Raw genomic sequence first — 26,606 nt, 5'->3', positions numbered from 1 at the left:
TGGGGGTATCTGTGGACTTACAGACACACTTACTTTATACTCAGTTATACAGGGGGTAGTCTTGGGCCTGGGCATCAAGATTCAGGCCCCGACTTTTCCAATGATCTGCTGTGTGCCCTTGGACTTCAGTATCCATCTCTAAACCTCGGCTTTATCACCTGCATCAAGGTTCAGCAAACCATGGCCTGGAGGTCCAATCTGGCCCACCACTTGTTTTTAGACATAAAGTTTTACTGGAACACAGCTACATCCTTCCACTCATTTCCATATTGTTTGCGGCTGCCTGCACAGTCTATCTGAAGGGACTACATACCATAGATGTTGAACTGAAGGATGCCTGAGGAGCTCCCAGCCACTAACCTTGCCAGCCTCGGGGCCATTTTCTGCTTCAGACTCTACAGAAATTTCTCCAAAATGCTGATTTGACTATGTCACTTTCTTACTTAAAACCTTTCAAGAGTAGGCATGGGGATAACTGCAAATAGGCAGAAGGGATTTACGGGGGTGATGAAAATGTTCTAAAACTGGTTTATGGTGATGACTGCACAACTTAGATTTACTAAAAATCACTGGATTGCACACTTCAGTGGGTAAATTCTAGGATATGTAAATTGTACCTAAATGCATACAGTTGTTTTAAAAAAAGAAAAGCTTTCAAGAGTCCCAGGCCAAGCGGACCCAGAGCTGTGCTCCCCCAGGCACGCTCTGCAGACTGACGCCAGCCTACGCCCCATGCATTCTCGGCCCGCAGTGAGGTAAATAGGGCAAGTGGGAGAGGTGTTTAGAAACTATTGCAGCACTGTGGCACTGCTGTGACATTTTTACTAGTCATGAAAGCACGGGGCCACAGTGAATTGAGAAGAAAAAAAGGTCTCTTGCAACAGTTTGAGTGGCACTGCTCTAGAGATTACACTTAATCTCCTTGGCCTGGCATTCAAAGCCATCCACGACCAACTCTCTTCTGCAAGCTTAGCTCCCTGTGTATTTCCTTTGCGACCTACCCTGAAACAAGGGAGAGTTTCCAAACTCTGAAAAACTCTCTCACTCGCTCCTCCAGCCCCTGGCATGCACCATCCCTGACAACTCAAATGCCTTTCCCTTCCTTTTTCAATAATTATTGATTCATCCTTCAAGACTTAGCCTAGCTGCCACCTCCGCCTGAAAGCCTTCCTAATTGCTTTTCCCCCAAATGCTCTATTCCTCAGGGGTGATCTTTTGACTAGTTACCTCATCTCTCAGAACCTCAATTTTTTCATCCATAAAATAGGGATAATAACAGAATGTCCCTCATCAGGTCTCTTTAAGCAGTTACTTTATAAAAGACTTCACTGTCTCTGTTCCCTCAGCATCCCGGAGAGCCCACTGTGTCCCACACTACAGTAACTGCTTATTTATGTATTAGTCTCCTCTTCCTGAGCATGATTTCCAGGGAGGCAGGGGCCACGCTGGATCGCCTCTGCACCTGCAGGGCCTTGCTAGAAGAGGCTCAGTAAATACAAGTTGCACAAATGAGTAAAGCAAGTCCTTTCTTGGCCTAACAACTCTAGGTAGGTCAAGAGATATATACGATTACTTTTTAAAAACTCAAACCATGAAATGCCATACCTGGTAGAAATGTGGCCAGAAGGTGCTGATGGCAAGCTCTGCCTTCACCCAGCCCTCGGTGACGACCCCAGACACGTTCCAGACAGGGTTCCCCTGGGGGCCGCCGTTCACCTTCACATAGACATTCAAGGCTCCTGGGCTGGACCTATCACGGCTGGAGAAGTAGTAATGGAAATCGATACAGTGGGTGTCATTCTCCTTCAGGGTCGGCAGGAGAAGGTGGGCCTTCTGGCCAGAGGCCCTCCCAGAGCTGTTCACCATCATGAAGGATCCTGGAGACCCACAAAGGGGGTGGGAGGTAGAGACAAAGAGAGAAAAAGAAAATCCTTCTGATAATCAGTCATACCCACAAACCTAATGGCCAGAAATCAAGTCACTCTAGGAGCTTCTGACTGATCCTGAGGAAGCCATATCCTATCTTTCAACCTGAGTATCATCTTCCGTAACTGGGAATTTAGAAAACCTACTGAACAAGGCAGTTTAAAAATTAAGAGATGGCAACATGGGGGCACCTCGTGGCTCAGCTGGTCGAGTGTCCAACTCTTGGTTTCGCATCACAATCTCAGGGTTTGTGAGACTGAGCCTCGCATCAGGTTCTGCACGGACAGCATGGAGCCTGCCTGGGATTCTACCTCTCCCTTTCTCTGTGCTCCTCCCCTGCACGTGCATGCATGCTCGCCGCTCTCACTCTCTCAAAAAACATTTTTTTTAAAAAGCGAGAGATGGCAACACGTATGAATACAAAGTAGACAGTCTATATAAATTTACAGAAGAAACATCACATGCAGCAGGTCACAAAGGGAACATGGAACAAAACCCCAGGAACACAGCTACCTGTGCAAACTCTAAGTGCAAAATGTGAAATGCAACCTCATGCAAGCTCAGGCTGTCTCAATGGATGCAAAACGTCTCCAATGTAAGAAGTGCCCTTCCAACATATTCTGCTTGGACCCTTGCATGCAGTTCAAGGAATAACTGACAACTACCCCTTCACACTACATTCAGCACAAGGAATGATTCTAAGTATCCCAGAAGGACATATAAAACATAGAATATATTCAGTTAAGCAAGGAAGACCCCAAAGAAAGTGAGAGACAACTAGAAGATGTCCGGCCTGGAATAGAGGGTAAGTAATAATTCCTAAGCACTTCAGGAGAACCAATGTGATGCCTGGTGTCTTTTTAATATGTTATTCAATTTAATTTTCAGAATGAGCCTGGGAAGTAGAGGATTTTCATTCTATTTAAAGACTGAATGACTTGCCCCAGGCCCTCAGACAGGGAAGGATGGAGGAGACCCAGATTCTCTCCAACTCCACATTTACACTCTTACTCTGTGCAGAAGACATGACTACTGTTTTCAAGCATTAGGCAGGATGACTGCCCAGAGAAAGGAAGGGAGCGTCTTTGGAGTTGCTTTGACAGATTAAATGGTTGTTTCTATAGTTCTTCAACCCACCGTGGATTCATGTCCCGGGCCTCCCAGAAGAGGCAGAGGCCATATCCCCAACCTTGACTTTGGGCCGCACCTGCTTTGGTCAACAGGATGTCAACACACTGAATCAGGCAGAGGCTTGAAGTGTGCATATGCCTAGCTACACTCGCCCTCTTGCACGATCACCATCTTTCAGGAGAAGACTGCCCCAGCTAGCTGCTGCCTCTTTTAGCTGAGGATTAAGAACTGACATGTGGGGTCAAGAACCGAGCTCAGCCAGCACTGAAGAACCAAGCCATCCCCACACCGTAGCTAGAAGCACAGCCACACAGTCAATACCCCAACCTAGATCTGCCAGTCCACAATCAATGCTCAGACCCACGAGTGTGAGAGTAAATGCTCACTGCTGTTTGCCGCTGAGTTTCCTCTTCTTTTGCTGTGCAGCATTACTGTGGCAATTGCTAATTGATAAAGGTGCTAGAGAGGCAGATCTATGAAAGAAACCACAGGAGGCAAATTTCCATTTAAAGGGCCTTCTAACAAAGGCCCTGGAGACATAGTTCCTGGCCACTACAGGTGGCTAAACAGAGCCTGGACAGGTGAAGAGATGTCTAAGGAAATTTCACCATCAACTGCTAGGGCTGAACTCTGTGACTTAAAGTCCCATGATGCTATGAAATAAACTACATCATAAAACACAGGAGATCAACTCAGGATTCTGGGACGAAGACTCCTACCTAGAAAAACATTGTTGCTTTGAAATCTCATTTTAACCACTAAAATCTTCAATTCAGAATGAAACCTTAAGACTGCTTATTCCCAACTGAGGTAAGCCACTTTAGGAAGCAGCCTTATTCATGCACCGTAAAACCCAGAAGATTGGAGCTGCCAGCTAATAAGTACTGGGCACTGTTGCTCATTGGGATTCTAGGGGGTACCAAGCATTCAAAGCCCATACTCCTTGGATTCTGCATGAATTTAAAAATAGACACGGGACAGGGATGCCTGGGTGGCTCAGTCGGTTGGGCGTCTGGCTCTTGATTTTGGCTCAGGTCATGATCTCAAGTTTGTCAGTTCAAGCCCCACATTGGGCTCTGTGCTGATGGCACAGAGCATACTTGGAATTCTCCCTCTCTCCCTCTCTCTGCCCTTCCCCCTCTTGCGCTTGCTCTCACTCTCTCTCTCTCTCTCTCTCTCAAAAGAAAACAAAAAAGAAACGTAATTTCACACAGGACAGATAGAGTTCAAAATTCCTATTTTATTATTCACAAAACTGGATTAGAGAAAGTAACTTGGACTTGAGGCCAAATCAGGCTTCTGCATTATCTTCTCTGCACGAGCACACAAAGCAGGTGGATGGTCGTGGGCTCCCTCCTTCTGACTCCACCCAGATCCCTAAGCCTGGAGCTATCCTGGAGAGATGGCCACTTAGGGTCAATGGGAAGGCCTATCCCGAAAATGAGCCAACAAGAAGCAAGGTGACTAAGACAGAGAAACAGGAACCTAGAGCTATCAGACTTTCACTATCCCACCAATCAGAAAACTCCTTGCCTCCTGGGACAGGAGCCACTGAAAGTAGCACAGAGGCCACGTCTCCCCAACCCCTCCATGTTTCCAAGAGAATCAAGTCTCCTTGTTTACGGCCTGGTGCTAACACAGGGTAAGTGGAGAGATGTCCCTTGGCAGATGTATTATCTCTAATTATCACAACCTCCCCAGTGAGGCAGCAAAGAAAGAACCATGGCAAGGGGGAAACTGAGCACAGAAAGAAGACTGAGCTAGTAAACATGCCTGTATTTGTTGACCTACATGCCACAGGGTTCCAGAAGGTTTCCCAGGGATAGATGAGTGATGCCTCACAAGCCCCATGAAGCAGACTGCACCTGCCACAGAGCTGTGGTACAGCTATGTGTAGGGATGGCAGCCTATGAAGCAAGCAGTGCCTGGCTCTCTCCACTAAGAATCCCATAGCACCCCTGTGGGCATTTCAGCTCCTGTCCTGCCAATCCACACCGGGATGCATATAATCCGCAGCAGAAAGAGTCGGAAGCATTTCCCTTTCACCAGCTCAGGCTTCTACTTCTTCATCCCAGCTCCGGTGGTGAGCAAGCTCATGGAAGAGGCAGAGCCACGTAATATACATCCACCTCCATGACCCTAGAGCTTCTCTCTATCCTGCTGATCCCATGACTGCAGATAGACGACCTCCCCATGAAAGTGTTTGGCCTTCTATCTACCCTCTATTTGGAGAGATTCCTGGTTCGTTAACACACCTGTCCTCTTTGCCCTGGGCACAGAGCTGGACTGCATCCCCCAGCCTCCTTTTTAGAGATTGGTGGGGCCACACAACTGGGTTCTAGCCAATGGGGCCCAAGTATGGAAGTGTGCCACTTGGCACATGGAGGCTTGGTTCGTAAAAGCCACCTCCCTCCCCCCAACCCTACTTCCACTGCCCCACCCTCCATTAGCTTGTCCCCCAAAGGATGGTCCGTCAACCCACAGCATCACCATCACCTGCGAGTTTGTAAGAAATGCAGAATCTTGGGCCACCTGGGTGGCTCAGTAGGTTAAGTGTCCAACTTCAGCTCAGGTCATGATCTCATGGTTCACGTGTTGGGCTCTGTGCTGACAGCTCAGAGCCTGGAATCTGCTTCAGATTCTGTGTCTCCCTCTCGCTCCCCCTCTCTTTGCCCCTCCCCTGCTCGCACTCTGTGGCTATCAAAAATAAATAAACATTAAAAAAAATACAGAATCTCAGGCCCCACACCAGGCCTTCTAAATCCAAACCTGCATTTTATCAAGATCCACAGGTGATCTGTATGCACAATGAGGTGTGAGAATCACCTCTCCCTTGTCTCTCCCATCCACCAGCTAGCTGAAAGCATAGGATTCAGAGGATTCCACGAGAAATGGAACACAGTAAAAGGAGCCTGGTTCCCTGAATGACCATGACCATCAAGAAGGCTACCCACCTATTATGGGCTATTAAGGCATCGAAATTTTGAAGTTTATTTCCACAGCTAGCATTATTGTTTTGGCACCTCCATAGAACCCTTACTTCCCACAAGTCCCTTTGTTTAAGGGGATAGGATGACACACAAAGTAGGGACATCACAGAAAGCAGTATCCTAGTGTCAACAGAGGCACAAAGAAAAAAGAAAAGAAAAAGAATCGACTCTGAGAACGAATTCTTAAAAAAGCAAGAAATATCCTGGATCTTCATTAAGGTAAGCTGGATGTGAGTCTGGTCAAGGTCACGGTACCACTACCACCCTGGCCCCTCATGTCTATTTTGAGGACTTGATATGCATGCCCCAGCCTTTAGACTAGACAGAAAGGTGTGCAAGGTGCAAGGCTCACAGAAACAGACAAGCATATTGAAAAATATATATTAGAAAAAAAAAATGATGGCTGCCCACCCCACCACACCCCACCCAGCCTATTGGCAAAGGAGGGAAGGTACACAGACCAGTAAGGTATAGCAGGATGGAGTCCTGCTCATGAAGGTCTTGGTGAAACTGGAGGAATGAGCAGTGCTGCTCTGGGGTCCAAGTGACAGAAGGGGATGGTGAAAAGTCAGCATCAGCAGGTGGCAGACCCAGCAGGAGGGAAGGAGTCTGCACCACTTTGGGGGGGAGGCACCCACAGCCGCAACAGTGGGTGTCCCTGAGGAGCCCAGAAAGAAGCTTGGCAACAGAAGAACCCAGTGCAACTGATCTTAAACTCATGACCAGGGGCAGCCTTATGAAGACAGAGGCCCAATGGTCAAGTAGGTGGAACACCAGGGGACAATAGACTCAGATCCTGGTTTAGTGTCCTATGGCTGCTGTAACTAATTACCATAAACTCCATAGCTTAACTGAACACAAATTTATTCTTTTATGGTTCTGAAGGCCAGAAGTCTAAAATCAAAGTGTAGGGAGGCTTCTTTCATTCTAGGAACTTCAGATGATAATCTGTTTCCTTGTCTTGTCCCACGTTTAGACTACACTCCCTGGCTCCTGGCCCCTTCATCTCCAAAGAACATCACTCCAACCTCAAGCTCCACTGTCACCTCTCCTGTTTCTGATTTTGATGCTCCTGCCTCCCTCTTATAAGAACTCTCACACACTGGGTATACCCAGACAACGCAGAATAATCTCTCCATTTAAGTATCTTAAACACATCTGCAAATCTCTTTTGCCCAGAAAGGTAACACAGGCACAGGTTCCAGGGATTAGGACATGGTCATCTTTGGAGGACCATTTTTTTTTGTCATCATTTTACATTAACATGAACACATATGTATTCCCAAGCCAGTGAACCAGAGACACAGGATGACAGACCCATTTGGAGCCAGCCGGCGTACATTGTGTAATGGGCAGGTATCCTGGGGGGAATCTGAGCTCTCTCGTGGAGTATAGAAGATTCCTTGCACTAGTAGACCCTGTCATCAATTAGTAAGGAAGTATGATGTAAAAAGTAAAACACAAGGTCTTATCATTTGGCTCCCAATTTGGACAAAAAAGAAAAAGGTTTGGGGCTATAACCAGGGAAGGTCCATCCTTAGCAGTGGAGACTCATCAGGGCTGCTGGCCAGTATGAACATCATGGTCATACACTGCTCCTAAGATACCAGCCCTGCATGGTTACCTCCTCCAGGTTAATCAGACTGATGAGCTGGAGAAACTTTCCCTGTGGTTTGGCCACCCAATATCCGAACTCCCTTCCTACATTTGGGTAACTACCCCATTCTGAAACACAGCCTACCTTCCTCTACGGGAACAGAAAAGACCAGATGCCCTCTTTCCCAGGAAACCTAGCCTCACGTATCTAGAAGGACAGCTCTGGAGCAGGGCAGAGACGTGGTAATGATGCAGAGAGAAGGGTGATGAACTCAGCGAGGGGAGCTGGGGTGTCTTCTAGTTGTGGGCTATGCAGAGCCCAAGTGTGAAGAATGTGAAACTTCGTCAGCCCGTGAGTGCACTCTGAACCCTGGTAGTGGAATCTGGCCAGCTTTACGCCCTGAATGTACCTGAACAAACCCCAGCTCCTTGCAATCCTCCCCCGTGTATTTCTCCAAGTCCTCAAGGCAGGTGCTCACTGCTGACTAAATTAATGATGCCAATCCCCTTGTCCTCCCCCCCCCCCCCCCCCCCGCACTTCTGGCACAGCTCTCTTGAATAGTCCTCGGCTCAAGGATTGGGCAGGTCCTTGCAGTGTCTCGGCTGAGGCACACTCTCGGGGGACCCACGAAAGAGATGCTTAAGCTCCAAAGTCAGTAAGGTTCAAGAGATAGCTTCTTCTGCAAACTTACATGGTTCCCCCCCCCCCTCCTCCAACAAACAGGGTGAGGCTCACCCAGCAGCACTACCCCCTTAATTCCACTTTGGCATCATCCCCTGGGATGGATTTTCTCCTCCACAGCAGCCCTGCGGTCAATCCCTGCCAACAGGCTTCCTCCAGTCCGCAGGACGCACCTGAGTATTCTCACATCCTCATGGCACAAGGCTCAGTTTTTTCTCTCCCGGCACCCCTTCCCCAGGAATATCCTCAGCCACATTATGTGTGAAGAGATCCCAGAAGGCAGAGCTTACATCCCCACATAAGGTCTATATGGGCCTCTTCTCTTTCCCCGTCAGCTTCCCTTTCGTGGATGTGTGCCTGATGGTAATTGGGGAAGGCATTTCAAAGAGAGGGAACAGCATGTGCAAAGGCACAGGGACTGGAAGCCAGAATATTCATCAATGCAAGCATAGTGTCTTTGGGAAGAGCCGTAAAAACACCTCATAGCCCACCTTACAGAGCTCTGACCACATCCTCCACAAAGGAAGGAAGCCATATCTGAGTTGAGCCCAGGCCTGCCGTTTTAGAGACTGTTAAGGACTGAAAACCCTCCTCTACCAGCAGCTCAGTGGGGGCCCCCTTTGATCAACAGGTTGGCTTAATTAATATCATCCCAGGGCTGCCAGTTTCCCGGAGATCAAAAATGAGCCAGTCATTACGCCAAGATCAGTCAGAAACAAGAAAGGGAAGACTGTAAATATATTCTTTTCCCCCCCCCCCCCCCCCCAAAAATCTACTGACGTGATAAGGAACATAAAACAGCATTAGTTTCCTCATAGTTATTATACATAGCACCGAAAATTGTGGAATTAAACCAGGAAGTACTCTCCGGCTGGCCATAAATTTTGCATTTTTCCCCTTCGTGCATAATAATGCCTTGATACGCGCCCCGTTATTGATGTGTCTGCAACACAGATCCCCTTTTTGGAGGCAAAAGGCTTCTCCATAGCAGATGGCGGCTATTGTGTTTACACATGAGCACCTCAGGATTGCATTTCCTCACGTCGGCAGTAAAAAGAAAGCCCTAATTGAGTTTTTAATGGCTTTGCACATTGTTCATTAAGATTACATGAGTGTGCTCAGGCGACTGGCAGCTGAGGGCCTGGGGCTCCGAGAGCTCAGAGCTGTCCCTGCAGACAGGTGGCCCCGCCAGCTTCCAGCGCCAGCATCTACGTGAAGGGAGAGGATGGCAGCAGGGACCCAAATGCTGCCCGGAGCCAAGGCAGCTGTGGTGACATGAAGCACATGCTGGGTTTCAGTCCCACTTCTGCTGTTTCTTAGTCGTGTGACTTTGAGCAAGTCATGAAAACTCACTGGGCCTCAATGTTCTCATCGAGAAAATGGGAAAATGAAAGCTCCCTGTCAAACTTTTTTGTCTGTTTTCAGTACACAGTTTTTCAAAACTGGGGGCGCCTGGGTGGCTCAGTCGGTTAAGCCAACTGAGCTCCAGGTCGGCTCCTAAATCCACCTTAGGCTCAGGTCATGATCTCAGAGTTCATGAGTTCGAGCCCTGTGTCGGGCTCTGCGCTGACAGCTCAGAGCCTGGAGCCTGCTTTGGATTCTGTGTCTCCCTCTCTCTCTCTCTCTCTCTCTCTCTCTCTCTCTGTCCTTCCCCCACTCACACTGTCTCTCTGGGTCTCTTAAAAAGTGAATAAATGTTATAAAAAAAGAAAAGAAAAGAAAAGAAAAACTGGACCTGACTCAATAATGCTAATTTCATAATAGACAGCCAGTAGCAGATGTCCGTGTGCCCAGTGCAATTTATGTTTAACATTACTAAATGTTCATTGAGAACTCAGTATGTCCCAGGCACTTCTCTTAGCATCTTTGGGCATCCCAATGAAGTGGTACCATGTTATCCCTGTTTTAAAGCAAGGAACACTGAGGAAGAGAGAGAAAATCATTTGCCTACACAGCCCACATCCACTCCGTGGTGAGGAAAACAGCAGCCATATTCTGGTCTCCAGAACCTGTGAAAATGTTACCTTACATAGCAAAGGGGAATTAAAATTTCAGATGAAATTAAGATTGCCAATCAGATGACCCTAAAATAGGGGCAGATTATTCTGGACAAGAGAGACAGAAAAGGCAGAATCAGAGAGGGATTTGAAGGTGCTATGCTGTTGGCATTGAAGATGGAAGAGCCAGGAACCAAGAAATGCAGAAGCCCCCCTGCCCCGCCCCCAAGAGCTAGACAATATATTGTCCCCTAGGGCCTCCAGGGAGGAACACAGCCCTACAGACACCTTTAGCCAGGGGCAACCCACTTAGGACTTCTGATCACCTCAACTAGAGAAAAACAAACAAAAAACAAAAAAACCCCACCTCTGTGTTATTTTTAGCCACTAAATTTGAGGTGATTTGTTACAGCAACAATAAGAAACTAACACACACTGCAGACTTCCCTGCTTCTGGGTTTTTGCTCAGGGGGTGTTGTTCCTGAAACGCACACAGCCCAGCCCAGCTATGGTCCTTTACTAAACCACTTAAATGTCACCTTCTCTCAGTGGATTTCACTAATGCCCAGAGGATGTTTATTCCCGCATTGTTGGCCCTATACTTGGCTCTATCACATCTTTCTGGACAAGGCTTCATTTAGAAGTCCAGAATGTTCAAGTTTAGCTGTCTGGTCACAATATAAAGGGCAGGGGGCACCAAAATGTCAAAAGACACAAATGCACCATAAAGTAAGGAAAGATACATGGAAGAGAAGTATAGTTCTACCAACAGTATCATGAAAACTAATGATCAAGCCAATCATAAACGTAACAATTTAAAATAGCCAAAATAGCAAACATAGCATTCAACATCATCCATACTATCAATGAAAGCAATCTAATTATCAGGTGTCAAAAAAAAAAGGGGGAAAGAAACTTGCTTCTTTTCTAATATACCAGAAAATGGGGAGGAGGGATTAATTACAGCTTAATGGATACATAATATCTATTTAAAACAAAGAAAATAACCTCCTGAAGTTTCAAAGGAAGTGAGCATTGTGAACATTTTGCCAGAGTCAATTTGTGTGAACAAGTAATAACTATTTCTGCAATCATTCGTTCAGACCAAGAAGTTAGGGTTTAAGCATTTCATATGCAAATTTGTTAAGGCAATTTTCCAAGAAACAGCTATCTGATAACCCATGTAGGTATGGATGATGTCGTTTAAAAACAGAATTAGGCCCAGTCGAGTGGATTTGAAGGCACTGCTGAAGGGGGTCTATCCATGGGCCTCTCTCCCCAAAGACCAGGTACCTGGGCTGCCTGCATTCCTTCCCCATTCCTGAGGAAATGATGAAAGCAGAGGGGAAGAGGGAGAGAAAAGAGTAGGAAGGGAGGGAGAGGAGGCAGAAGGAAAGGAAGAAGGAAGCACGTGAGTAGTGAGTACACAGCCAGGAAGATGAGGGAGGAGGGGCACAAGGAGTGGGAGACAGAGGTGGTAAAGCAGGAGAAATACAGGTGGGGAAAACAACACTGAGCAGGGAGAGAGGGGAGGACAGGACAAAGACATGGCAACAAAGCAGAATAAAATCCCAGCCATGCACACCCCCCTTAATTACTTCTCATCCCTTCACTCCCCAAACAAAAACAAAACCCCCACCCAACATTCCCCTTCTAGACCTTACCATAATCTTGTGATGAGGACAGGCCTATGTAAAACACTATGGGGCACCCCAGGACCCGGGCTACCCCCTTTGACAACCTCACATCTCTCCTCCCCCAACATCTCAGCATAGCTCAACATGGCGGCAGGAAAAATAAACGTTACTGTAGGGAAGACAATGGAACCCAATGCCATGACCCAGTGAGAACTCTGTTTACAGGAAGGGTGAGACACAGGCTCTGTTCTCGTTGCTTTTTGATGTGGGAAGTATCACAACTCTTTGAGCAAGGTAAAGACAGAACTGAAGGGCATATAACGCCATTCTCCCTTCAGATTCCCACCCCTTCCTGTGCAACTGTTTTAGTCACATGGTGCCTCTGGGAGCCAAGAATTTTCTCTCCATTTCTTCACCTGGAACAGGGGTGTGCGGGCAGAGTCTGTTCCCCTCCCCCACAAGTTTTACAGTCGCTAGGTGTAGGTGGGCAAGGAGCCAGGACTGGCTTGGATTTTAGGCTCCTTCTAGAGTGGGGTTGAAGGAGGAAAGGCACTTTTCCTCGGGTCTTGTTTCTATAAAGAAACACAGTGATTTTTCTGTTCCCACAGCAATTCCCTTCCCTCAGACACACCTGCTACCAAACAGCAACAGCAGCAAACACAAACTCTCCCATTTTACTCGTGCACATTCAACTCTAATTGCAGCCTTGTCAGTAGTTGCTTCTGTTACCCTTTCCATACAAATGAAAACACTGGGGCACAGAGAGATCAGGTACCTTTTCTAAAGCCACACAGTGAGTAGCAGAGCCAAGACTCAAACAAAGGAAACCCTACCCATCCTTCAGCTCTTAGGCTCCACACAAGCAGGTGTGTTACGTTTGGTGCAAGGAGGGATCTCACACTCCCCAGGGTTAGCCAGCCTTGCCCTAGGAGCAGGCACAGGCACAAAGAGGGGCAGAGAGTGGGAGGAAAGAACAGAAAGGAAATCAGTTGTCAGGCTGCTGCCATATTAAGAGTAAAGAGAACAACAGTGCTGCCTGTAACACTGTCAGACCCCAAATTGTTCCTGACATTCATTGGGCTGAGTCCTTTGCTTCTGCAGCTCTAAATCTCTTAAATTGAAATGACATGGAACTAAAATATATATATATTTTTTTAAATCTCCAAAGTCTTCACACATCCATTGGCATGATAATATTTTGATTAGTTACATTTATGCTCCAATTACACTCACAGAATGTTCAACTGTGTCTTATATATAGTATGTTTGCCACGCTCCATGGAAAATACGGGATTATTACCTCGTATATTTGCAATGGGAAAAGACACAAATGGAAATGGAGGGGGGAAAAAAAAGCAAAGCGAAGAGATGACTAAGCCTGTTAAAATAGTGCTGTCTTGGCTTCGCGTTACTAAATTGGGTCACTGCTATTATTTCCCAGGCTTTAAAATACCAGGGCTTGAAGAAACACGAAGCATTCAAGCCCACCTTCCCCTCACCTGACACTTTTATCTCCCCTGTCACAACTGGCTCCAACCCTGACAGCAACCTGCTCACGTGCCCACTGAGTGGCAAGGTCAACAGTGGGGAAGGTGTATGGTTTTGAGCTTTGTTTCTGGAGACAGTGTCCACCTACTTCTCAGAGAGGTCGTCCTTAACCTTGTCTGTGATAAATAAATACAATAAATGAAGGTTAAGAGCTCCTACGAGCCCTGCAAAATGTCTGCCCCAGTGATGCCAGGGTAGATTCCTCACCGTGAGGGCTGGCTAGATGCCATCACGTTATTTTGCTCTTTACTGGAAGACCAGACCGTGGTTGTCTGTGGTAAGGGTATCACGCTATCTAATGCCGGTATCAGATAGGCCCTTCTGTCCCACAGAGACGTACACAGACGTTGTCCGCACCCCAATTCCACAGCATCCTCCCCTCAAATCCTCCATCACTGGAGCTTACTTTCTCCACTTGTTCTCCCTGCCAGGGTATCCCTAAGTCAACTTGCTCCTATCTCTAGCCTCAGTTTCCCCTACCTGGATCCATGCATGAAGGCTAACCCCTCCACTGGTTTCCTCACAAACTCTGCTAGAACCAAGATTTTTAGAAATTGAATGAGGGGCATCTGGGTGGCTCAGTCAGTTAAGCATCCTACTTCACCTCAAATCATGATCTTGCGGTTCACGAGTTCAAGCCCTGCGACGGACTCTGTGCTGACAGCTCAGAGCCTGGAACCTGCTTCGGATCCTGTGGCTCTCTCCCTCCCACCCCCCCCCCCGCCCTTCCCTGCTTGTGCCCTCTCTCTCTCTCAAAAGTAAATACACATAGGGGCGCCTGGGTGGCGCAGTCGGTTAAGCGTCCGACTTCAGCCAGGTCACGATCTCACGGTCTGTGAGTTCGAGCCCCGCGTCAGGCTCTGGGCTGATGGCTCGGAGCCTGGAGCCTGGAGCCTGTTTCCGATTCTGTGTCTCCCTCTCTCTCTGCCCCTCCCCCGTTCATGCTCTGTCTCTCTCTGTCCCAAAAATAAATAAAAAACGTTGAAAAAAAAAATTAAAAAAAAAAAAAGTAAATACACATAAAAAAATATTTTTTAAATAAAAAATTGGATGAAATTGGTTCTACCCTCAGATATTACTTATGCACCCACTATGTGTCCCGACACTCCAGAGAAACAGCAGTCAGCATGAGTTTTTGCCCCTGTGCACATTACAGACATGTAAGAGGCAGTGTCAGGGGTGGGGGGTGAGGAGTTCGGTGACAGGGTGTATACGTGAACAGATCACTAACTCAGACTCCATTTAAGGGGAGGAGGTATAAAAAAAAAAAACAAGCAACTCTCTGGAGCAAATAAAGTTTACACTGAGGCCCAGGATTACTCAGGAGCCAGACACATAGAGAGGGAGTGGCAAGAACGTTCCCTGCAGAAGCAATAGCTTGTTTCAAAGCCAAGAAGCAAGACAAAGACAGTCTCTAACCTGTAGAAGAGAAGGAATTGGAGATACAGACCAGGTACCTTACAGACCACCTGTCTAGCCTCTCACCCTTGTTTTATAGACAAAGAACTTGATATACAGAGAGGTTCACAGTGACTTGCCCAAAGTCACACAGCCAAAAGGTGACTGCACTAGGAGTAAAGCTACTGAAAGCCTGCTGGATCCCACCCCCAGTAGGTTTGGGGTGGCTAAGAATGTGCACTTCTGACAAGTTTCTAAATGAAACAGATACAGCTGATTCATGGGTCACACTGGTCTTACTGGGTCTGTGACTGCCCGGGGTCCATAAACTTGGTCCAGACAAGTAGTGCCTCCCCCACCCCTCCAGGGCAGGCAATGGCGCCAACCCGCCTGCAGGGGTCCCCTCCTACCCTGGGCCACAGGCTCCCACCTCTCTCAAAAGCAGGAAGGCTCTAGCCACTGACCATCAGACAGGAAGGCTCTCTCTGCTGCCTAACCTCAGCAAGGTCTCTCCTCTGAAACCCCCCCTTCAATCATTGCCAATTACCGAGAATATCATTAGACACTTACTGACTCCCCCAAATGTACTAGGGTCTGCATAGAAATAGCACAATAATTATTCTTCCTCTTTCCCCATCCTCTAAGGAGATACAAGAACTTGACAGCTGTTATCCAATTAATCCTGACAGCTTTTTTTTTTCTTTAATGTAAAGGTATCTCTTTCATCTGAAATGGGAAAAGCTATTTCCTTTCCTGAGGTAACAACGAGGGCAAAGAGAGTCTAAGTAACTTGGCCAACACCACTAGGGTCATTTCTTGCCTCCTTTCTTCTGCAGGGACAGTGGAATACTGTAGGATAAGAACACAGACTCTGGGTTCTGACTGCCCTATCAAGTCCCAGCTCTCTCAGCTACCAGCTATGTGACCCTGGAAAAGTTGCTTAAACTCTCTGAGCCATAAAATGAAAGTGGTGATGGTAATAATGGCACCTGCCCCACAGGTTTGTAATGAGAATCCAAGGAGCTTACATAAGGTAAGTGCTTAGAACGGTGCCTGGCACACGGTGAGATCTATGTAAACATCGACCGTCATGACCCGCATCAGTGGCAGCACCCTGGGCCCTCTTGTCAATGTCTGACTGCAACAGAGAGGCAGACAGGTGGCCCTACAAACCTGCAGGAAAAGGGAGGTCCCAGGGTCACTCTCCATACACGGGTGACTCCAAGAGGCACCAGGAAGCCTCTTTGCAGTTTACCCCAAGGAGCATCTCTTGCTGCCAGTGGTTCTGCAAGATGTGGTTCCCGAACTAGCTACATCAGCACCACCTGGGAACCTGACAGAAAAGCAAATTCTCAGGCCCCACCGGAGACCTTCTGAATAAGTTCTGGAGTGGGACCCAGCCAAGCTATGGCAGTTTCACAAGCCCCCAGGTGATGCTGATATACACGTGCATTTGAGAGGTACTTTTTCGGGCACCTGGGCTGCTCAGTTTAGCGTCCAACTCTCAATTTCAGCTCAGGTCATGATCTCACAGTTCATGGGATCCAGCCCCACGACGGCCTCTGCACTGACAGCATGGAGCCTGCTTGGGATTCTCTCTCTCTGCCCCTCCCTGGCTCACACGCACAAATGCTATCTCTCTCTTTCTCTCAAATAATGAACTTTAAAAAAAAAAAAAAAAAAGGAAGTAGTTTTCTTCAAAGAGGTTCCCAGGGCATCAGCCTATTTGGGGAGACTTATGCCAGCTCTTGTCCACTGCATGTTCTCTCCATTTCCCATGAAGGGACAGGGCACCTGTGGGAGTCACAACACCGTAAATGGGTCCAGAGTCTGGGCTCTTGATCACTGCCCTCAACCACCTGCATGACATTGCCTTTCCAGTCCCACCTTCAGGGACGGCCTCTGAGCACTAGCCCTCGTGGGCCAGCACGGGAGGGGCACTCACTGCCACGGGAGGGGACACGGCTGCCTATGCAGGTCACAAGGTGGGAGGAGGATACTTGGAGAGAAAATGCTATCTCGTACAAACACACATGTAGAGTCTCTCAGTCCTACTTGAATCCTTGAAGCTACCAGGATGTCTCCGTGGCTGTCAACTGGAGCATCTTGAAATCAAACCCCAGAACCTCCTAATAACTCTCTGAAGCCTTCATCCTGACTGTGTGCACTCTCCTCTCCACTTCTCAGCCCGTTTCCAAGCCTGTCAGCTGCAGGTATGCTTTCCTACTTCAGTCTTTTTTTTTTTTTTTTAATGTTTATTGATTTTTGAGAGAGAGAAAACGAATCGGAAACAGGCTCCAGGCTCTGAGCTGTCAGCACAGAGCCCAACGAGGGGCTCAAACTCATGAACTGCAAGATCGTGACCTGAGCCGAAGTCGGACTCCCCACCAACTGAGCCACCCAGGCACCCCTCTACTTCAGTCTTACCTTTCTCCCAGTACCAGCTCCAGTCTCCTCCCCTGGTCCCACTTTCCCTGCCAGACTCCACTCTGGACTCCCTGGCCACAACGCAAACGGCCCTCTCCCCCAGTTACCCTCCTCCCTACCATCCTGCGCAACCCCCCAGTCCAGTGAATTCTATCTATACTCCACACTGCCAATGAGAATAACCTTGTCAGCTCCACCCCAGCTCAGTTCCACCAACACAGATGGAAAGACAGAGAAGCAGAAGCTGAAATAATGAAGCAGAGGCAACTCTAAGAATCACAACTGCCAAGTGGGTGATGAGTTCTATATTCCTTCGCTGGGGGCTGCAGTTACAAAGTACCACCAACAGAGTGGTTCAAACAACAGAAATTTCCTGTCTCAGAGTCCTAAAAGCTCAAGTCTGAGATCAAAATGTTGGCTCAAAGGGCTGGTTCCTTCTGAGGACTGAGAAGGAGAATCCATGCCATGGCTCTCCCCCCATTTCTGGTGCTTTGCTGGTGATTTTGGTGTTCCTTATCCTGTAGAAGCATCACCCCAACTTCTGCCTTCTCCCTGTATGTGTCTGTCTCCAAATCTCCTCCTTATAAAGACACCTGCCAGATTAGGTTAGGGGCCCACCTACTCCAGTATGGCTCATTATAACTACTTAACATCTGCAGTGGCCCTACTTCCAAATAAGGTCACATTCTGAGCTACTAGGGGGTTAGGACTTCAACATATGAATGGGAGAGGGCAGATACAATTCAACTGAGAACCACTTTTCCATAGCCTTACTGTGCTCACTGCCCAAAGAGGTGTCTAAGGCAATCACTTGGGAGGATTTCTGCAGAAATAACCAAACATCAAATTTGGAAATGTGTTGTAGTATTGTTTTTCATTATAAAATGCTACCTGGAGGGGAAAAAAAAAAACAAAAACAAAAGCCAGAAAAGTAGAAGGAAGTGGAAAAATTACCCACCACAGAGAGGCAACCACAGGAGGACCTTGAGATGTTTCCTTATAGTCACATTTCCTGGCATGGGTTAGCTGCTTTCTAAGTAGTTGTGGCATTTAATTGGGCTTGGGACCTTGCCTGGTAAACTCCTCCTGAAGGAGAGGCTTTAATGAGGGATTACAATTTATAGTGAACTTGTCTGCTCTGAAGCTACACCTAAGGGCCACTGGGAGAGCAGGAGCCTCCCTTCCGTGGGGCTGCCTATGCAGTGATGTCGCCAGTTTGTTCTACAACAAATGTATATCGAGCGGGTTATGCGCCAGGCACTGTTGTAGGTCCTGGGAATACAGCTGTGAACACAACAGTCAAGGTACTTAATCAGAGACAGTTTGTCGAGATGAAAATTCTCCTCGAGAGCCTTGGAGCAAGTTGAATAGGACTTCTGTAGATGGCCCCCCAGGGATGCTCACCAGCCTTTCATCCTGTAATTTCCTCATTTTGAGTTCCTGATTTTTAGCTCATCTTTCCATGCTCTGAAGTACCTTTTCAGTGATTATTTCCCCAGGAAGAACCTATGAATGGTGTATTTTCTGAGCCCATGCATTTCCGATACTGCATCGTTTTTACAGTGTAGGTCACGAGGCTGCGCTAAATTTCCCGAGTCTCAACCAATTCCCTTCTGAACAGCGAAGACTCCTACTTCTCACTCTCTGCTAATGGAACAAGGAGAGTAGGCTGATCCTTGTCTATCAAAGGCCGTGGCCTGGATCTCCCCTACTTGGGAAGCAAGTCGATTGACACACTTACCACCCTGATTCCTAAGGTTGGGAAAAATCTTTTGTCCTGTGGATTTGTGCTTGGGGCATAATATGACAACAAAGACGGAGGCCCTGGACCCAGCATGCAGGCAAACCCCAGCTCTGACACTTCCTACTTCCTGCATCGTTAGCCAAATTACTTAGACTCACCATGTCTCTGCTTCCCAGTCTGCAAAATGGGCATAATGAAAATACCAGCCTCCCAAGATCACCATCAATATTAACTGAGGTAATATACGCAATGGTTCAGGAGTGCCTGGGTGGCTCAGTCGGTTAAGCATCTGACTCTTGATTTCGGCTCCGGTCATGATCTCATAGTTTGTGGGTTTGAACCCCGTGTAGGGCTCTACGCTGACAGCAAAAAGCCTGCGTGGGATTCTCTGTCTCCTTCTCTCTCTGCCTCTCTCTCAAAAATATTTTTAATATGTACATAATGACTCAGAAGAGAGGCTGACCAACTTTTTCCATACCAGACAAGCAATATTTTAGGCTTTATAGCCCAGTCTTTGTCACAATGACTCGACTCTACAGAGAGCATGACAGCAGCCACAGACAATAGATAAACAAATGAATGACGCCGTGTTCCAATAAATCCTGACAAAACAGGTGGCTGAGGCAGCCCTTGGGCTGTAGTTTGTAGACCCCTAGGAAGAATGCCCAGCAAATACTAAGCTCTCAATAAATGTTAGCGGTTATTATCATGAACTGTGATTAGATTCAGAAAGACAGTGGTTGATGTCTATGATCCCTGTCTGGTTGTCCGACCCTGTGAAAAGATGCGGTACATGAAAATCCCACCAACAGGAGCATCCCAGCCCACCTATAGTACTCCACTGGGGAAAACTACACCTTCCAAGGTGCAACTGGCCATGATCACCTCCCTAATTTTCACCTTGTTGTATTTGTGAGTTTCAGCCTCCAGCAAGAAGTAAAAAGAAAGGATAGGAGGAAAACAATAGAACTCAGAGCTTCAGAGAAAGTCCTGTTCATGCTATAAAAGGCTGTCTGTCCCCTACTGTAGGTTTTAACTAGATAGGCAAGAATTAAAGCCCCATCTCACTTTTGCTGGGGGCACAGCCATAAGTACCCGATTTAATGTGCTTCTTGACCATTCATTTAGCCTTAGAGTTGGGGGAGGATTCTCCTGTCTTACTTGCAATGGACTTTGCCTTTGGTGAGGTCCTCATGGAAAGTTTTACGGGAAAGTGCAAGAGGCCGTATTCCCAAAGGATCTTAGCATTTATTTCCACCCTGGGACTTTGCGCATCCAGAGTAGTGTTGCTAGGCCCTGGGACTCTCAGTGGAGCCCTCTGTCTCATTTCAAACTTGTGCCTCCCAATTCTTTATCCACTTTTCAGGAGTGTTTCCTTCACCACCTACACCAACAGCTAAGTTATGTGCCCAGCTATGTGCTGGTTTTAAGAAGAACTGAGACACGAGAAAATATTCATCTCCAGAAGATCAATGCCTCTTTTCAAGGCTCCAACAGAAAATGAGGGTCCACGCTGGATATGTCAAGCAAATAGAGTTTTTGTACAACTGGACCTTTACACAACCATTAGGAGGCTGGGGGAATGGCAAGTTCTCTTCAGGAAATCCCTAAGTATAGGGATCACAGGAAGGATAGTGTCTCTAGTTCTGGCTGCCAATGGCCCCATAGGGAGTGCTCATTTGTTGAGCACCCAGGCACAACCCTATACCTGCCAATGGCTGACACCTCTATCAACACCTATCCTGAGTTGCTGGAGGCTTGTGGCTTCCCAGATCTCATGCCTTAAAAGATCTCTCCCTGGTGGAATCCAACTGAGACCCCCCACCCCCACACCCAGGGTAAGCAGTGTAGGAAATGAAGTTTCCAGCTTTTGCGTCCTTGCTTGGATGGCTGTGTATCAGTAAGTAGTGTCTGAGACCAGCAGGATCTAAGTTGGGTTAGACAGGAAGTGGTTGCAAGCAGGTACTTCCAGTCAGTTTAGAAGCTGAAGTAAAAGCCCAGGCAAGAGATGTTGCTGTTCCTGTCACTGACCACTTCTCTCTCTTGTTCCAGGGCCCCCAAACCTACTGTGAAGCTGGACAGGCCTGAGAACCAGGGACGGTATATATGTGGGACACACTATCTCCTGCCAGGTGTGATTACAGGCTGCAGACCAGGCAGCTGCTTCCTACTTGCAGGCCTTTGGGCAAGAAGGGCTCTGAGATGGACTGAGAGAACCAATCTTGAGTCAGCTACCCTGGCTTAAAGCCCTTTCCACCATATCCCAGACAGATGGAGGAGTTTCCCAGGGCCGTCCTAACAAACTACCACAATGTTGGCAGTTTCAGACTACAACAGTTTATTCTCTCACACAAGTTCTGGAGGCCCAAAGTCTGAAATGAAGATGTAAGCAGGGCTGCATTCTCTCTGGAGCCTCTAGGGGAGAATCTTTCCTGGCCTCTTCCAGCTTCTGCTGGCTACATCACTCACCTCTGCCTGACTTCCTGTGGCCTTCTCCTCTGTCTCCGTGTTTCAAAACTCCCTCTACGTCTTAGAGAAATACCTATCACTGGATTTAGAGCTCACCCTAAATCCAGGATCACCTCATCTTGAGACTCTTAAGTACATCTACAAATAACTTTTCCCCCCAAGTAAGATCACATACATAGGTTCTGGGAGTTAGAACTCAGACGTATCTGGTGTGGGGGTCATTATCAACCCACTGTACCAACTACAGTGAGTGACTCTGTGAATGTCACTTGCCCTCAGGCTAAGACTCAATTTCTATACCAATAAAATAGGTACTGGGAGGAGAAGACCTACCTGGCACAGTTACGGGCTCAGGGAAAGTACACATCAAAAATCTGTTGAATCTGGGGGTGCCTGGGTGGCTCAGTGGGTTAAGCATCTGACTTCGGTTCAGGTTACGATTTTGCAGTTTGCGAGTTCAAGCCCTGCTTCTGGCTGTGTGCTGACAGCTCAGAGCCTGGAGCCTGCTTTGAATGCTCTGTCTCCCTCTCTCTCTATCCCTCCTCTGCTCGTGCTCAGTCTGTCTGTCTGTCTGTCTCTCTCTCTCAAAAATAAATACATTTTAAATTTTTTTTTAATTTTTTTTTTTTTTTTTTAAATCTGTTGAATCTGAAACAGGAACCCATGCCAAGGCCACAGAGTATTTTCCTAGGATGGGTTGGGACTTGGACACAGACTCTGTTCATGCACAGGTAACACAAAGTGTTAAGCTCAATCCATATTCACGATTGTACTCAATTGCCTTAGAAGAATTTTCCAGTTCTAAAGCCTACGCTGTATGAAACAGCACCTGGTGCCTGTAGCTCTTCATCTGTTAAATGTGTAGGTTGGATGGAATGATTTCCAGATTCCTTACAGCTCTCACAGCCTATGGTTTTAGGATTCCTATACAAGTTTGGGCATTAGGGGTACCTGGGGTGGCTCAGTCGGTTGAGCATCCGACTTCAGCTGAGGTCATCATCTCGCAGTTTGTGAGTTCAAGCCCCACAGTGGGCTCTGTGCCAACAGGTCAGAGCCTGGAGCCTCCGTCAGATTCTGTGCCTCCCTCTCTCTCTGCCCCTCCCCCGCTCATACTCTGTGTCTCTCTCTCAGTAATAAATACACGTTAAAAAAATTTTTAAGTTTGGGCATTAGATTTCTGACAACAAACTAACTCAACAACTGCAATATTGCCCCCCGCCCACAAGGGGAAAATCAGGTTCTACCCAGAGTGGGTTTTCAGGGTTGCTTCCTGCTTTAAGCCCGAGTGGCAGCCTGCCCCGTCTCAGAATTCCTAGTTCCCCCGGCTCTAGGCTGAACCCACAGCTCTGCCACTTTCTAACTATGAAACCCACATCAAGCCCCTTTGCACCTTTCCTTTAATGCCTTTTAAATTTTAATGAAAGTGTCAGAAAATAAAGAAACCTACAAAGAATAAAATATACTATAGCTCCACTATCCAGGATTAGCCACTGTTAATGTCTTGACATACGTGCTTTGCCCTTTTATTTAAAAAAAGAAAGATCACTTTATTGTTATTGTGAAAACGATACACATTTTGGAGAACTGAAAAAACTACAGAAACCTACAAAAATGCAAGTTAAAAAAAAAAAAAAAAAAAAAAAAAAAACCCAAGTCTCACCACCCAGAAATAGCTACCGTTACCATATGGCAAACATCATAGTAAATATCTTAGGATCTATACAGAGACGAAAAGGATGGATGATGGGTGGCTGGACAGACAAAAGAACAGATAGAAATAAATACTACCAAATGTGGGAGGGGGAAACATTACATGCTATTTTTAAGTTTCTACATGTCATTTATTTTTACTTGTATTTAACAGAAAAGGAAAACAAAATTGAAAGGAATCTAGACCTTCAAATGTTTCTTCACCAGGAGGTATTTGCCAAAAGATCCCTATGAGGTTAAGAACACAGATTGTGAAGAAAACAGTAAGAGTCTGGAGTAATCATGTTGTTTTTTTAACTATTTATTTTAATTTTAAACACTACTTAATGACTCCACGCTGTGAAAGATGGCATTAGCTCTCGCTCACTTCCTCTCAACTTCCCTCTCCCCATCTCCCGATTTCTCAGCTTTGTTAGTGGCTGCTATCATTACGTTGCCCGTGTTTGTGACCTTCACATCCTGATCTATAACTGTAATTGCCGGAGTTATTTATTGTTAATTCTACATTTATATGGAGTCACTACTCATCATCACTCCTTATACCGTGAGTTCTGCATTCATGCATCTTTTATTTTTATTCACTCTTAATTAGTTGGATTTTCTGATTCAGTATTTTCTCAAGATCTCGTGGAAGTTATATTTATTCTGAGTACATTTATTCTTGAGGGCAATTGTTTGTAGGCTTAATATCCTGTGATATTCTTGGGCTGTGTCTTCTTTCCATTAAGTCTATATTAGACATTATCCCATTGTCTCCCAAAACCAAATGCTGCTTCCTAAGAGTATGAGGCCAACCTAATTTTCTTGATCTTCTTGTGAAGGATGTTTTTTCATCTTAACACTGGGTAATTTCTTCTTTATCCTAAGGTTTAACAGCTTCACTAGCACATACCTTAATGTTCAACATTCTGTACCGAATTTTCCTGGAATACATTTTTTTAATTAATTGTTTTTACCGTGGCAACTACTGTACAGAACATAAAATTTGCCATTTGACCCATTTTTAAGTGTACAATTCATTGGCATTAACTCACAATACTGTGCAGCCACCACTACCACCCATTTCCAAAACTTTCTCTTAACCCTAAAGACAAATTCTGTAACACCTAGGCAACAACACCCCATTATATGTATCTTGTAAGTGGAATCCTATGATCAAAAAAGCCAGGGGCACGTGGGCAGCTCAGTCAGTAGAGCATCTGACTCTTGACTTCAGCTCAGGTCATGATCTCATGGTTTGTGAGTTAAAGTCCCACGTCAGGCAGTGCAGAGCCTGATTGGGATTCATTCTCTCTCTCTCTCCCTCCCTCCCTCCCTCCCTCCCTCCACTGTTCCCTCACTCTCTCTCTCTGAAAATAAACTCAAAAAAAAAAAAAAAGACAATCAAGTGTTAGGGAGATGTGGAAATTAGAACCCTCATACACTGCTGACAGGAAGAGGAAATGGTGCCCTCACTTGCAACACACTGTCTTCTGAAGTGCAAATTTAGTTATACAGTCATTTCAGGGAATTTTTTCTATTCAGAGGCAGAAGAGCATAATTCTGCTCTTTTGAATCACAGTTCTGCTATATATACTAACTGTGAACTTAGTCAAGATCCCTAACTTGTTATGTCTTACTTTCTTCATCCATAATTTGAGAATACTAATAGTACTGACCTCATACTCTTGTGAAAAATTAAGACATGTAAACCTCTAAAACGAAGTGTCTTGTGCACAATTCAAAAAGGATTTGTTCTTATGTTAAATTAATTTATGTGACATATGTGAATAAATCATGTTTTATATACATACACATACCTACATACTATCTTCAAATAAATCTTTTTCAAATCTTTTGTTTCCTTTTAGCTGTCTTTATATTCATCTTCCATTGACTATTTCCATCACTTTCACCTGCCTTCATATGCTGGTCAAGACTTTCCTCCATATGTCTACTTCAGCAATATATATTCTATTTTGCTTCTGTTTCCTTTTTTGCTGTTTCTAATTTATCTATGGGCTCTTCAACACTATGAATGGTATTTTGGGTCTCCACTTGTTTCCTTTTGTCCCTATCAACCGCATTCTGTTAATTTACCACCTCATCGTTGAACTCTTACCTTACTGACTTCTAGTTCCCATCACATTGTGTTCTATACAGAAAAGCAACTGTGTAAGGAGCTCTGCTCCTTAATTAATATTTCTTTCTAGGTTGAAAGTATTGCTCTTGCATGCTATAGCCCCATGCTTGTTTGTCTTCTTCTGTGCCTTTAGATTCATTTACCTTTTTGTTGTTTTTTGCACTATGCTCTAAAGTTGCCATGCTGTTTCTTTGTTGCCCCACTTGGGTGGCTTTGTCCTGACATTCTATTTGCCATGAAATATAGCAGAGGTGACAGCTGACTCTCTTGTCACATGGCAGCAAACAGTTTGTTTTCCCCTTGAAGCTGAAGTTTGAAGATTGAGTATTCTTCGGGCTTCCTGATTTCTATAACCTAATGGACCAGTGACAGAAGGAGAGAGCCTGTCCAGGGTTCATGTTCAGTCATGGTTAGGATACTAGAGATCTGCTCCTTCTTCTCAGATTTGGTGAAATAGGCATAATCACAACCCATCTACTTTCAGGTACTCACTCTTCCTCTAAGGAGATATTATCTATTATTATCTATTATTTCTCGAATCCAATATGTAGTCTTGCAGCTTTGGCTCCCATCAGGGAAGGCTAACCAGCTCCATGACTTTTCACTTTAACTTGTCTCTCGGCCCACCCCCTGCGCCAGGCCATTTTTCTTATTCCTTTGTCAAACACCAGAGAGGTTACCATTACTCAATTTGCTTTCCTCCAGATGTCTGGGTATTAGTGAGAAATCTCAGGACATGCTTTCTGCTGGTGGGGAAAGAGAAATCCAATTACTTCTCGCTACAGCACAACAGTATTTTCTCTTTCTCTCCTTATTTATCCCTGTTTAAAGTTTACTGCCTTTGATGACTCCCTTTACCTTGGTTAGATACTGTCATGAATTTTATTTATTGCTCTTAAAAATTTTTGTCTGCTCAATTCAGTGGGTACTGGGCAGGCAGAATGCTGTAACACAATCTATCTGCCCATGATCTTCACCTGAACATCTGAGTCACATTTTCCATATGTAAGTTTAGACAGTAATAATCATACTGAACCCATCGATTTTTTTTAGGAGTACTAAATTAGATAATATATGTAAATTGCTTTGCAAGCTCTCAAATTTTCTATGAAGAGTAAGTTTTCAATAAGTGTATTTGTGAATGAATGAGCAGTTATTACTCTACGGAAGTGAACTTAGTTATCTAATTCACAGGATTATAAAATGTTAGTACTGAAAACAATCCTAGC

The 26,606-nt window shown here is 45.9% G+C and overlaps 1 protein-coding gene across 1 annotated transcript in view; it reads right to left on the bottom strand.

Moving 5' to 3' along the window:
• Positions 1–26,606, bottom strand: part of PTPRT (protein tyrosine phosphatase receptor type T) — a 632,313-nt gene that overhangs the window by 583,411 nt on the left and 22,296 nt on the right. The window contains exon 2 of the mRNA XM_049650393.1: positions 1,606–1,877. Coding sequence (XP_049506350.1) covers positions 1,606–1,869 — 264 coding nt within the window. The 5' untranslated portion in view covers positions 1,870–1,877. The remainder of the gene's footprint in view (positions 1–1,605; positions 1,878–26,606) is intronic.

Source organism: Panthera uncia, assembly GCF_023721935.1.
Source record: "Panthera uncia isolate 11264 chromosome A3 unlocalized genomic scaffold, Puncia_PCG_1.0 HiC_scaffold_11, whole genome shotgun sequence".
NCBI lineage: Eukaryota > Metazoa > Chordata > Mammalia > Carnivora > Felidae > Panthera > Panthera uncia.
The sequence above is the reverse complement of the archived record's forward strand: the minus strand, read 5'-3'. Positions and strand labels throughout refer to the sequence as shown.